We start from the raw sequence: 12,806 nt of genomic DNA, 5'->3' as shown, positions 1-12,806 counted from the left end.
ATAATAGAGTTTTTTTAAATTGTAAGTTGGTACTAAATATTACCGTTATGCGTTTCCTCTTAGAGTATGCGAGTTGCATTCCGCGTGGTTGTGTTTACGTTTTAATGTTGCCAATGAAATAAAGTTGTATTGTCATTTACTTGGTGCTATTTATAATATTTATTTGTGAAAATGCTTGTACTTTTTGAGACAGCTGCGGGTTACGCAATCTTTAAGGTAGCTGAAATTATCATTAAATAACCTATAATTATTACCGGTGTCAAATTAATGTTTCGTTATTTTAGTTACGTTTAGATGTAAGTGTTGTTAAAATATATTTGTAATTAAAAAATTACATCTAAGTAAAAATGACATATTTCATATATTTGTTAAAAGATGTCTAAGGATAGTTGTTATACTTGCTACCATTCTGAGGAAGATTTTTTTATAGCACTCGTGAGACGAATACTCTGAACTTGATAGGAGATGCGTCGGTTGAAAAAGTCCACTTTTTCATGCTGAATACGCAATGTTTAGTAATTTCTTGGTTACTATTCATATCACATTTGGAACTGTTGAAAGCAAGCTGTTCCTGCACAATATTGAGTTAGCAAAACTGTAGACCTGAAAACCAGCGATGACAGTCTTATTACCATCTGCCTAAATCAGGCGTTAGCAGTGATTAAAAATAAATATAAGCAACTTATAAACAGTAATAATACATAGGTAATTTAATAATATTGATATACTAATCCTTACCGCTAAGCTCCAGGACACAGTAAGAGTAGTAAAAGCTGAGTACTCTTTTTCGTAAATCCTGTTTAAAGTATTCAAAGCAACTCAATAGATTGTTTGTGTAGACCAGTTACAAACATAATTTAAATGGATGTAATATTGTCCATTTGATATTACACTTTTTAGGGAGGAGATATTCTATCTAGAGTTTCTAGAACTACCTGTCCCAAAAGCTACAAAGCATATTTTTAAATGTAAGTTTCCATCATGGTGTGATAATTTCTACTTTCGGATAAGATCTGGACGTCTTAGAAAACAGAATTGGTAATATAGGTTACTTTCTTCTGTAGTTACAATAAGTAAGCCATAAAACTGAAATGTGTTGGTCCTTATCTGTACTTATGTAATTAGTAATTGAATAGTAATCCTCAGTATAGTTTTGCTGTTGCGTTAGATTACAGCCACTAGTAGTTTTAAATGTGGAAATTCATCTTATTCTCATTATAAACAACCAGGAAAAACTATAATGAAACTATTCAGTGCCAATATTTTTTTTTAATTGAAATATGTTTTTAACATTTAGATATTGAAGATCGATATCTGAAAGATATCAATTTATCTTTTGCAAGTTGTAACTGTGTGCAGGGAACATCCAATATGATAAATAGCCATGTGTTTTCTGTTTGTTTTTTATAATTGCAGTATGTTTTGTTGTATATGATATTTTCTGATAATAATGTACCAATTGCGAATTCACTGTTAATCTTTTATTGAGTTTTCACAATCTGAGAAAAATTCAGATAAATTCCAATCCACATTGTTCTTTCTAAACTTAGAAAATAAGGAGGAGCTTATATGTGATTAGATAAAGAAGAAAAAAAATCATTTCATTCTGTGTAAGAAAATACGTTCCTATAATCAGTAAAAATAAGAAATAACTTAGTGTACAGATTGTGATAAGGCAGTTTCTTGGCACTGTTTTATAAAACCAAATTATTAATACAGACAGTGTGTTGGTTAGTTGGTTTTTGATCTTGATAGAAACAAAGCAGGAAAGAATATTAGAAAATGAACTAGCCTATCTTCTAATACCCTTTTCAATTGAAGTAGTTATTAAAGATTGGTTCCACCCTTTTTTTTACAGAAATTTACAGCCTGTCTAGGAGGAGTGAGTAAAGTTGTAGATATTGATAAAGCTAAAATTGAATATCAGATATGTAATTGATGGCATAGAACTAGGTAACTGGATATTTGGTAGTATCCAGAGAAATACCAAACAATTATTTATCATCCCTGTTGCTGCAACTAGGGAACACAGAAATCTTCCCATTATAAGGAAATGATTTTTTTCAGCCACTACTGTCATCACTTCTTGCTGGAAGACTTATCACTGCTAACAATTTGAAGGTTACCACCATTTTATGGTCAACTACTTGTACAACTTAATGGATGTGAGCACTGAAACATCCAAAATGCAAAACACACTTGGGCTAAAGTGCAAGCTAACATCTTACAGTATGGTGATGCAAAACATCTTTACTGTAGTCATTTTGTTAAGTTCCACTTTAAAAAAGAATTTAGTGAGTGTAAAACACATGTTAATCAATTTTCAGCACATCATCAGCGAGCTGTACATTATCAACATACAATTAATTAAGCATGATTCAAACAAGTTGGCATCTGAAAATGTGGAGTCCAATTTCTGAGATAAAAACATGCTTCCATCATTTAATTGTTAATTTTACATAATACTTAAAATATCAGTAACATATTTCAATACAAAAAATGTATTAGTTCTTAGGCAGTTACACTATAGTTTTACCAACAATTGCCAGTTAACTAAATTTATAACTCTTATCAATTGATTACAATTTGAATATTTTTCTTAGCGATATTCCAGTTGAGTAAGTTTACCTTTATTGATATTTGTTTTATAAAATGAAAATAATATACTTTCATTAAAAAAATATATACTTTACAAAATATAAAGTTATATTTAAAAAATATAACATACTATCATTTTTTTCAAAACCTTGGTTTTTGAATATGTAATTATTATATAGAGCGACTCAAAAGTATGGAAACCCCGCAACAATGTTAAAACCGTTCCAGATAGAATACTGTAACTTTCAGGATAAGTTAACGATCAACTTTTTTACCTTTTGACAAGAAATAAAATTTCAACCCCTTCTTGGAGGGTGGCCCAGGAGTTTTAACTCATGCATTTTAAAATGGTAACACCCTTTGTGTGATGATTTTAAACTTATCTTCAAAGCAAGAAAAATGTCATTAATAAAAAGTTGGTACAATGTCTCTACCCAAAATAGCAGCAGAATAAAGTTTGAATTATGAAAAAAAATTACATTGCTAATTTAAGGAATTGTTATCACAAATAAATAAATTTATAAAAATTTGATTAAATGGATATTATCAAGTAAACTTATTAAAAAAAAAACTATTAAGCATACATTTGCTTACTTTCTTATATTTCATTTTAATAAATGTTCAAAATGTCATTCTGTTGTTCGAAAATTTTAAAGAGTGCCAGTCTGTTGTAAAAGGATAATACTGCATTATTCAATGATTTCCTACAGATACTTGGGTCATTCCATGTCAAGTGGACTAGGGATCCCCAATCGACCATCTCCAAATACCATAAAATTTTCCGTGTGCATTCATTGTGGTCTTAAATGCCATTTTACCAAATTGTAGCTATTGCTATTTTTCTGTGATCTCTTGAAAAAACTAGTGGTTCACACATACATGCAAAAAATTCTAATTTTGAAGGCAATAATAATAAAGCTGTAGGTTTGAGTTTTAATACTTTCGGTTAACATTTTATGCCGAATTTAAATAGTTATTCACAAGTTTCTTTTAGCACCTGGTTTTGAAATATAGCATCTGAAATTCAGCTAAAATGTTGTGACATTTTTAAGTCAAAGTTGGAGCTTATATAATTCCTTATCTAGTAATCCGATCATAACAAGACCTTGTAACCTGAAAAAGGCCATAATTGTGTGTAACATCCTAAAGTTTCAAAACAACTGGAAACTTATGTCAGGAGATATTCATCATCAAAATGTTTTAGCTCGATTTTTTATCTACCTTTGAAAGCTTATATCTCAGGTATACCTTCTTAGATTTTGTTGGTTTTATAATAGTTAGAAAGAGCAACTTTTAAATTACAAAATCCATTTAGTTTGTTTTTTTACCCGCAGTTTATAAGTGGCAGAAAAAACAGTTGAAAGATAATGCATCTTTCACACAGGAAGCAAATTTTCCATAATATTTTTTGGATTAAATGAATACTGTCTTGTAGAAAGTAATTTTTTATTAAGTAATATCTTCCGTTTTGCTGCCTGCTTATACAAAGTTGTTAACTGTATTAGCTGTACCTTGCCTCCTATTGAATGCAGAAACAGTTTCAACTAATTATATCTGTTCCGGCAAGTACAGTTTTTTTAAATATTTATTACATATGCACAAAAATACTAAAATAATAAAATGAAATGTAGTCATTATAGTAATAACAGAGTGCAGTAAAGTATTACAATATTATAGAACACAGTAGCTTCAAAATAAAATAAAAATATCTAAAGTAGTCAGAAACGTTTTAGCACAATGCTTTTAATTCCACTTCAGCTTAAATTGTTTCTGAATCAGACTGGATGTTTTCTGGGTACATATATTGTCATCCTGATGATGTCGTTTATGGTGCTTCAAGAGCAGCAAAAATGTGCTGTTCTGGAAAGCAGCAAGCGCCTTTCTAGGGAGCCAATGATAAGGAGCTGCACCATGAGGGTGCATAAAATTAATGAGGACATCATGTTCTTCAAAAGATATATCACCTACATTTCCAATCCACCAAGTATTTTTATACATTCAAGCCACTTAAGGGCTCATTGTCCTGGTTGCAAGCTGGTAAGTGATATGCCCCTTGAGTAGGTTTATCAGTTTCATAAACATCAGCTTCAAATACTGAAATATCATTTGAGACTCTGCTGACTTGGATTTTAGCTTTGCTAACTGCTTAAACTCTAGGTTCTCTCTTGCTCCAGCAATTGTATGACCATTACTTAACCTAACCGGCTTACTTGTTCAGGTCGGATTCTCTCAACTTCTCTTAATAAAAAAGAACCTGATTGCTGGTATATTTTCTTTACAAAATTCAAATGTCTCTTGATATCAATGTCTGGTTTTCTACAGGTCGCTGAAGACTGGCACATGCTGCTAATCATTTCATAGTACCTCCAATTCCATCACAAGGTGATTGTCTACGATTAGTACCATAGAAGTTCCATTTTGCTGTTATCCCAAAGTCTTCTTCATGCTGGCACAAATTGATGAAATTCTTGTATTGAGCAGCTGAACCATCACTGAAGTAGTGTATATGCTTTATTTCAATTACTGTCTTCCAATTATTTGATCAGTTCAATCAAAAATGTAGGAATGGCAATGATATGGCCCAGATTGTCACTGGCCATGCAAATACTGAGATTCTGAAGCTGGTTTTTATTGTAATAAACCATGAATGGTTGCAGTCTAGCTTGGCTGTTTTCCCAATGGAATCCCTGCACAGCATCTTGCACAACAAATGAGTAGTTCTCAGCAAAATTGATCAGGATAATGGTATGATTATCACTTAAATTTTCCTTCAGTTGTTTTAAATAACTTTGATGTTTTGATACAAAATTGTGGCTAGTCAGGTAAAAACCTTTAAAGAAAGCTCTTCAATAAAACTTTCTGTAGTTGCTTGTTGCGTCTCCAATATGTCTCTGTATGAAACCACTGCTTGTATTCTATTAGCTCCTCCAAGTCGTAGTTTTTAAACTCATCTAATAAATAGGACTTCAATTCAGTTTTTCAAGGATGTTGTTCACAATGTTGTAGCATGTAGTTCTTACATTCTAAGCTACAGACATTTTTCTCAGTCAGTACCTTGTAGTCATCGTTGATGGATATTGCAGCTATCATAAGCTTAGCATTTTGATGATTGGTACAAACTGAATGTGTGCCAGCACTAACTGTAATACACCACTTTGGCCTAAGTTCACAAAATTTTGAGAAGCCAATTTCACCGCCATAATGTATGCAGTAAGCTATGAACATCTCTTTTAAATTTCACAGACGTAGATGTTTCTGAAGTGTGGACTTTTTCACCATTGAGCCTAACTGAAATAAAATCTTTCTTTTCAGACGGTCGGGAAAATTCATCATCTTCAGAAAATTTGAGGACCCATTGTCCAATATCATCCTTCAATTTTTTCCTCCTTTTTTTTCTGGTGTCGCCAAAATACAGACTTCAAATTTGAGCTTCCTGGCCTGCTTCACCATTCTCATTGAAACCTGGAATTCATCAGCTGTTTTCACAATACTCGAGCTACTGGATACCAATGTTAAAATCTGAACTTGTTGGTGAGCTGAGATCAAAAGTTTGGCTTTGAGCTCTTCAATCAGGATATCCAGATCTTTGTAACCTTGACACTGCTTACTCTTTAATGTTCGCAGTACATCAATAACACCCACCAGCAGCTGCTTCCATAATAGCAACAGCACCTTGTGCTCTTCTTACCTTCTACTTCAGGTAGCCTTTTCAATCCTGTTTGCTGACATTTTTAAGCTTCAAAAGAGATATTCCAAGTGGTGACTGTGAGGCATCCATTCTTCCAGAAGCCTCTAGGATTTACACATCATTAGATTCTAATTCTGGTTGATCATCCTTTGGCTGAATCTCTCTTTGAGCCAATTCTTGCTTAGATCGTGGGCACAATTTTTAACCTGCCTTGAAATCATAATTTGTTAAGCTTTTTAGTCTGTCAGCAGAATCAGTATCAATAGGCCACAATCCTTTTCTGGCTTTGTGTGACTCTTTTTCAAATTTATTACAGCATTCCCTCTGTAGGAATTCAAACTTAGTCAGCAAACAGCTTTATGGTAGGAACATGTCAGCATCTTAATTAAAGCTAATTCCAGATAAATGTTCCTTGTCCATTACTGATAGTTCTTTCACAGGCAACTAAAAAGCTTTTCCATAATTAAACGTTCAAGATTTGTTGTCATTTAGAACCATCAGACTTGCCAAAATGACAGAGGCCAAGAACTTCTCATTTTAAAACAATTCAAAACACAGTTGGAGGTAACAATAAATGTCACAAGTGATTAGTGAACAATTTCTATAATTATTGTTAGTGAGTAACAACCATGTTAATTCACAAAAGGTTGATGCTTATATTTCGTTTCCCCAAAAATAAAAAATACCCATAGAATGTTCTAGAAGAAATAGAATTTTCCAGAAATTTCTAAAATGTTTTGGAGAATGGAGTTTTCCAGCTTATTCCAAAACTATTATTCCAGCGTATTCCAAAACTTTCTATTATGTTTTGTAGAATGGGGTTTTCAAAAGCATTTTAGAAAATTGATTTTTCAGATCAGCCTAGAAAGTTCTACAATAGTCCAAAATTATCTGGAATGTTGCAAGTGTTTTCAAGCTATTGTAAATTTTAGATCATTCTTTAAAAAATCTTGTAATATTCTGAAGCATTAAATGTTTTTCCACCTTCAGCTGTTTTAATTAGCTAGAAATTTCCACAGATTAAATATCTGCCCCATGCAAAAGATTAATTATCTTTGAAAAGCTTTCTTACCAACTACAGTAAGTCAAAAACCAATTTGCATGGATTATGTTTAAAAGCTGTTTTCTTTCAGTTATTTTTTTTTTTTGTCTATTCAGTTATTTTACATAAATGAAAACCAAACGGGGTGGAGCACCATCTTGTTGAATCCAAATTAAATGTTTTGGAAGTTTGGATAACAACGTTTTGAATGTTTGGAATGATATTGTCAAGAAGCAAAGCCTAATTTTTCACTGTGTTCAAATTTCGATCAATAAATATAGGCCCTATCAATCGCCCACCAACAATATCTGCCCCTTACATTTACATTGACTGGATACTGTATATGTGCCTCACAACACGAGTGTGGATTAATACTAGTCCAGTATCGACAATTATGGCGATTTACTTTTCCATTTAAAAAAAAATGTGGTCTCATAACTAAAAACTATGTTGTTTAATAAATTAGGATCAACACAAATGTTGTTCAGCATAATTTCACAGAACTCAAGCCTTCAATCGTCATCTCCATTAAGTTCTGATTAATTTTTAAGGGTTTGAAATTTTCATTTTTTAATGTTCAAATCATTGAACTTTGCTAATGTTATGTTCTCATGCTGCCATTCGAGTCAAGGAATGATGATTCTCCATAAATTCTTGCATAATCTCGTTAACGATTTGTTGTAGATTTAGGCCTCTGTAGTTTTCCCCTATTAATAATTAATTTCTTCCCAAAAGAACAATTTCCAAATTGTTCATGGTTTTTTCTGCATTTTATCATCTACATCTTTATTATCCAGTTTAAAAAATAGACATGAAATAATTTGTATTTGCAGTTTTTGAGTTACAACCTGTTGCATTCACGCAACGTTGGGAGTTCCCTGCAAGTTGCGATATTACATTAACACAACATTGGTAAATGATTTAAACAGTAAACATATGACTGATAATTATATAAAATGATTTTATTAATATTAATGATAATAATAAATATTATTATTAATAAATAATACTTTCAGTAATATTTATAATTTTACTTTAACATTTTTCTTTTCATCTGCTTTGTGAAGTTTAAAAAATAGACATGAAATAATTTGTATTTGCAGTTTTTGAGTTACAACCTGTTGCATTCACGCAACGTTGGGAGTTCCCTGCAAGTTGCGATATTACTTTAACACAACATTGGTAAATGATTTAAACAGTAAACATATGACTGATAGTTATATAAAATGATTTTATTAATATTAATGATAATAATAAATATTATTATTAATAAATAATACTTTCAGTAATATTTATAATTTTACTTTAACATTTTTCTTTTCATCTGCTTTGTGAAATTTTTTAAAACATTACACATGTAAAAGCATGTGGCATTTCTTACTAATTTAAACAGTTTAATTATTACATCTTTGTCTTGCATTAATTTCATTTCTGTCTATAGTACAATCAATTTTGCCTTTTCGTACATTGTCTAGTAAACTCGTTTTACTGCAATGTCCTAACAGTAAATTTCTGTTACTTATGTCAGGTTCTTCAATTTTCACTGATCGAAGTAACAAAAAAACTAACTCCCATTTAATTTCTATCTGTATAATTTTATTTCCTGTTGATAAAATATAAAATTTCCAAGCATTTACAATATAACTGTCGATGTCATTTATAATTAACATCCACCATGATTTTTTACCTCTTACCTGGATGCTGTAATTAGCAATAGCATTATCATGAGCACCTACTCCCCTTATACATTGATTATAATCGTTTATATCATTTCCTTTTTCTTATATTTCTGTTATATCTTTTTATATTTAGTATAGGTTCTACCGATCCACAGTTTGTTACTACTGTAACTACAGAATTATCTCACCATCAAACTACAAAGATACTTTAATCTTTACCAAAAGCATATTTTTGACTTCATTTTGGAGCTTTGATAAATGGTTTCACTGATGTCAGTGGAATATTTTGAAATCTGTTTTCTCTACTTATTCCAGCTACTAGGGAATTAATTTTCATTCAGTTTACTTACTAAACTGTAAGTATTAAAAGCATTATCAAAGAAAAAAAGCATGATTTTTAATTACTTTTAACAAATTGCAGATGGCTTTTTACCAAGCCAACAGCTAACCTTTATTTCATCATTTTTTCCACCGTGTGGCTCAATCCTGAAGATATCACTATCAGTAGAAGCAATGCATAAAGTTTTGAAACCAACCAATATATGCTAATAATTATGTTTAATTGTTCGCAGAAAATATGAACTACATATTAGAAACTAACTAAATTTATATTATAAAAGAAAAAGGCTATTTATCACGCACTAAAATCTAAATACTGTAAATAAATTAAAAGATGCATATAACATAGTGTAACGGACGTTAATGGCATCCCAACCCTGTAGAGGGAAAGACACCCACCTTGTAACATTATGTCGCCACACCACTCCCTACATTCCAAGCCCGAGCGTCTTTACCGGAGGTCGTCTGTAGACCCTCTAACTGATCTAACACCTCACAGTCATCAGCCAGGTCTCGATCGGGATGCCACCAGTGTAAATGCCTTGGCAGACATTTGCATCAGTAAAATACAAATCAAATTTTGCCTTCGCGTAGGCCTCAAACGGACATCTTCGCATCCAACCGAACATGATTCCCTCAAACTGACCAAAACTGTAGAAATGCAAACCCCGCGCCTAGTAAAGATTTGACAACACCGTTCATGACTGTGAATGCTTCTGAAAACGAACGAGTTTAAAGTTAAATCAGTGCTACACTCATACCAATCAAAATTATGCTTGGCACAATATAGGAATTTAGACCTACACCCAATTAAGTCGACCAATTTAGGTCACCTAACAAGGGAGTACATTAATGACAGCAGCAGTTTGTTTTGAACGCAACACTTGCAAATTCCATTGAGTAACAAAGAAACCCAAAATTCAGTCATGGAAATGACTCAGCAGTAAACTACAGATAATAAGAATAACTAACAAAACAATTCAATTCTAAGAATGTATATACTTTATTTCTTACAACAAAAAAGCTGATTCTGAATGCATTGGTTTTATCATTATTCATGTTCACATAAGAAAGGAAATGTATAAATATATTAAAAAACACATCAATAAAATCTCCATATACTTTACAATTAATAACATAAATCAAAATAAAAGTGACATTACAGAAAAAATTTATGCGCAATTTTATACTATTATTTTTATACAACATTGGGAAGAATTAATACTCCCTGTTTCTTCAAATCATTGGATGGTTTTTGACCTTGTACGTTTTTAAACAGGGTTATGATTATTAAATGTTTTCTTGAACAGTTCATTAACTTCCTTATATGATCTAACTCTATCACCAAAGCTCCTCACCATTAAAATTGTGACCCTCTCTTGTTTATTAAGTGATATGTTGATAGCAATGTTAGCAGGTAGCACAGAAGAAATTAACTGTGTAAAAAAGAAGTAAATAACAAAAGTCAATTAGCCAGTTATCACAACAAATTCTCATAAGAAACTATTCTGTAGTAATGAAACACTCAACAATAAAATATTGCACAACAGTGAAGTAAGCTTCATTTTTGCAATAATGTTAAGAGACCATCAATGATTGCATGATTAGATAATATTTTTATTTATTTACTGATTAAATTGGAACAAAAAAATTTAAACTTAACTTTAACTTTAAAATAAATTTTAATTAAATTAGATTAAATCTTAATTTAATTCAGTTTAATTCCTTTTGATGTAATTTTATTATTTGAAGTTACCAGATTTAGTAATCTTCAAAATCCAAATTTCATCCTGCTGCCATTTTGGATACAGACATCATACCAACTTTTTATTTATACTATTTTTCTTGTCTTACAAGAGACCATTAATACGATGTATCACACAAAGAGTATTACCATTTAAAATGTTTGAGTTACAACCCCTGGGCTGCCCCCTCCCCAAGAAGGGGTTGAAATTTTATTTGTCTTCAAAAGGTAAAGCAGCTGACCGACACCTTATCGTGAAAGTTACAGTATTCTAACTGGAACAGTTTTGAAGTTGTTGAGAGTTTTCCATATTTTTGGTTCACTCTTTATTCAGTTATGGACTCACCTCTGATTTTTATGAAATTTGGAATATACCTTATTTAGGACCTAAGTTATTCATTACAATAGAAATTATTCATTGGAAATACCTTTCGCCCAAGTTATGTTCATTGTAAGTTACGCATTATCCCTACCCAAAATTTCATTATTTTGACATGTACATGTGTAATATACATTATTTGCCGACTAAATGATTTTGTTTCAGTTAAATTTAGTTGAGAAAAGGTTAGATTTTCTGAAGATTATGGTAGCAGAAATTTTGAATTGTGGCTTCATCAGATAAAATGACGGTAAATTCTTTCAAATTTATAAATTACTTATAAATCAATCTAAAAAAAACCTTAACCTTGACCTAAACCTAACTAAAGTCAATTAAATTTCACTTAAACTAAGTTATTTACTCTGTAAATAATGTATATTGTACATTTACCAAAACCCAAACTCAAACCTTAAGCTTAACTGAACTTAATTTAGTCTTAAATGAATTTTATCATTCTTAATTTAATTTCACTAAAACAAAATTATTTAGTTCAAGAATAATGTATATTACTCTTGTACAGTGCTGAATTACAAAATGTTGGTGGGGTACTATTAATTTGCAAGGGACAAATCGAGTGAGATGTCTCCACCAAATAATCTCAATTGTAATAACTTAGAGGCTAAATAAGGTACATTCCAAATTTCATCAGAGACAAGTCTGTAACTGTATATAAATAATTACCTCGTTTTATAAAAAATGTATATGATTATGAATTTAAATGTGGCCATGTTGAATTTTCTGTTGTTTATTTTGATGTAACAATAGATTGTAATAAGGAAAATTGAGATCTTCAAGTTAACTCCTTGTGGCAAAATTACTTAAATTTTTAAGTGTCATTTTCAAAATAATTTTTAATGAAAAAAAAAAGAAGAAAATACTACTCCTTAGAAATACAAGAGCTGGCTTATATTTTGTTCTGAGATTCTAGTGGCATTTTTCATATGCTGCAAAATTTTTCATTCCATAATCCCATGCATAAGCTTCGACCTTATATGATGAAATTCTTGTCAACCAAAAAAAAGTGAAAAATATTTTTTTTTTTAGGTTGTAGTTATTTCAACTAATTTGTTTCTTTTATTTAATTATACAAAAATATGTAAAAAATTTGATGACTGATATAGTGGATATGTAATTTTGTTCATCCGCATAATTAATTTATTTCCCCTTACTGAATAGAACACTTAACCGTTGTTATTATTATTATTATTAGCAGTGGCATTACTTAGAACTGACAAGAACTGATTTTAAGGTTTCGCAGGAGCTTTTTTAAAAAATAAATATTCTTTTTTCATCTTGCACATAATTTTCAAATGGAGTATATATAAAATTATAAATTT

General features: G+C 30.8%; 1 protein-coding gene across 1 annotated transcript in view; it reads left to right on the top strand.

Annotated features, from left to right (window-relative positions):
* Positions 1 to 49: 49 nt before the first annotated feature.
* nop5 (nop5 ribonucleoprotein) overlaps positions 50 to 12,806 on the top strand; it is a 46,667-nt gene continuing 33,910 nt past the window's right edge. Inside the window, exon 1 of the mRNA XM_075372947.1 lies at positions 50 to 216. Coding sequence (XP_075229062.1) covers positions 172 to 216 — 45 coding nt within the window. The 5' untranslated portion in view covers positions 50 to 171. The remainder of the gene's footprint in view (positions 217 to 12,806) is intronic.

Source organism: Lycorma delicatula, chromosome 8 (genome assembly GCF_047948215.1).
Source record: "Lycorma delicatula isolate Av1 chromosome 8, ASM4794821v1, whole genome shotgun sequence".
NCBI classification, from domain to species: Eukaryota; Metazoa; Arthropoda; class Insecta; order Hemiptera; family Fulgoridae; genus Lycorma; species Lycorma delicatula.
This window is presented reverse-complemented; position numbering and strand designations above follow the sequence as displayed.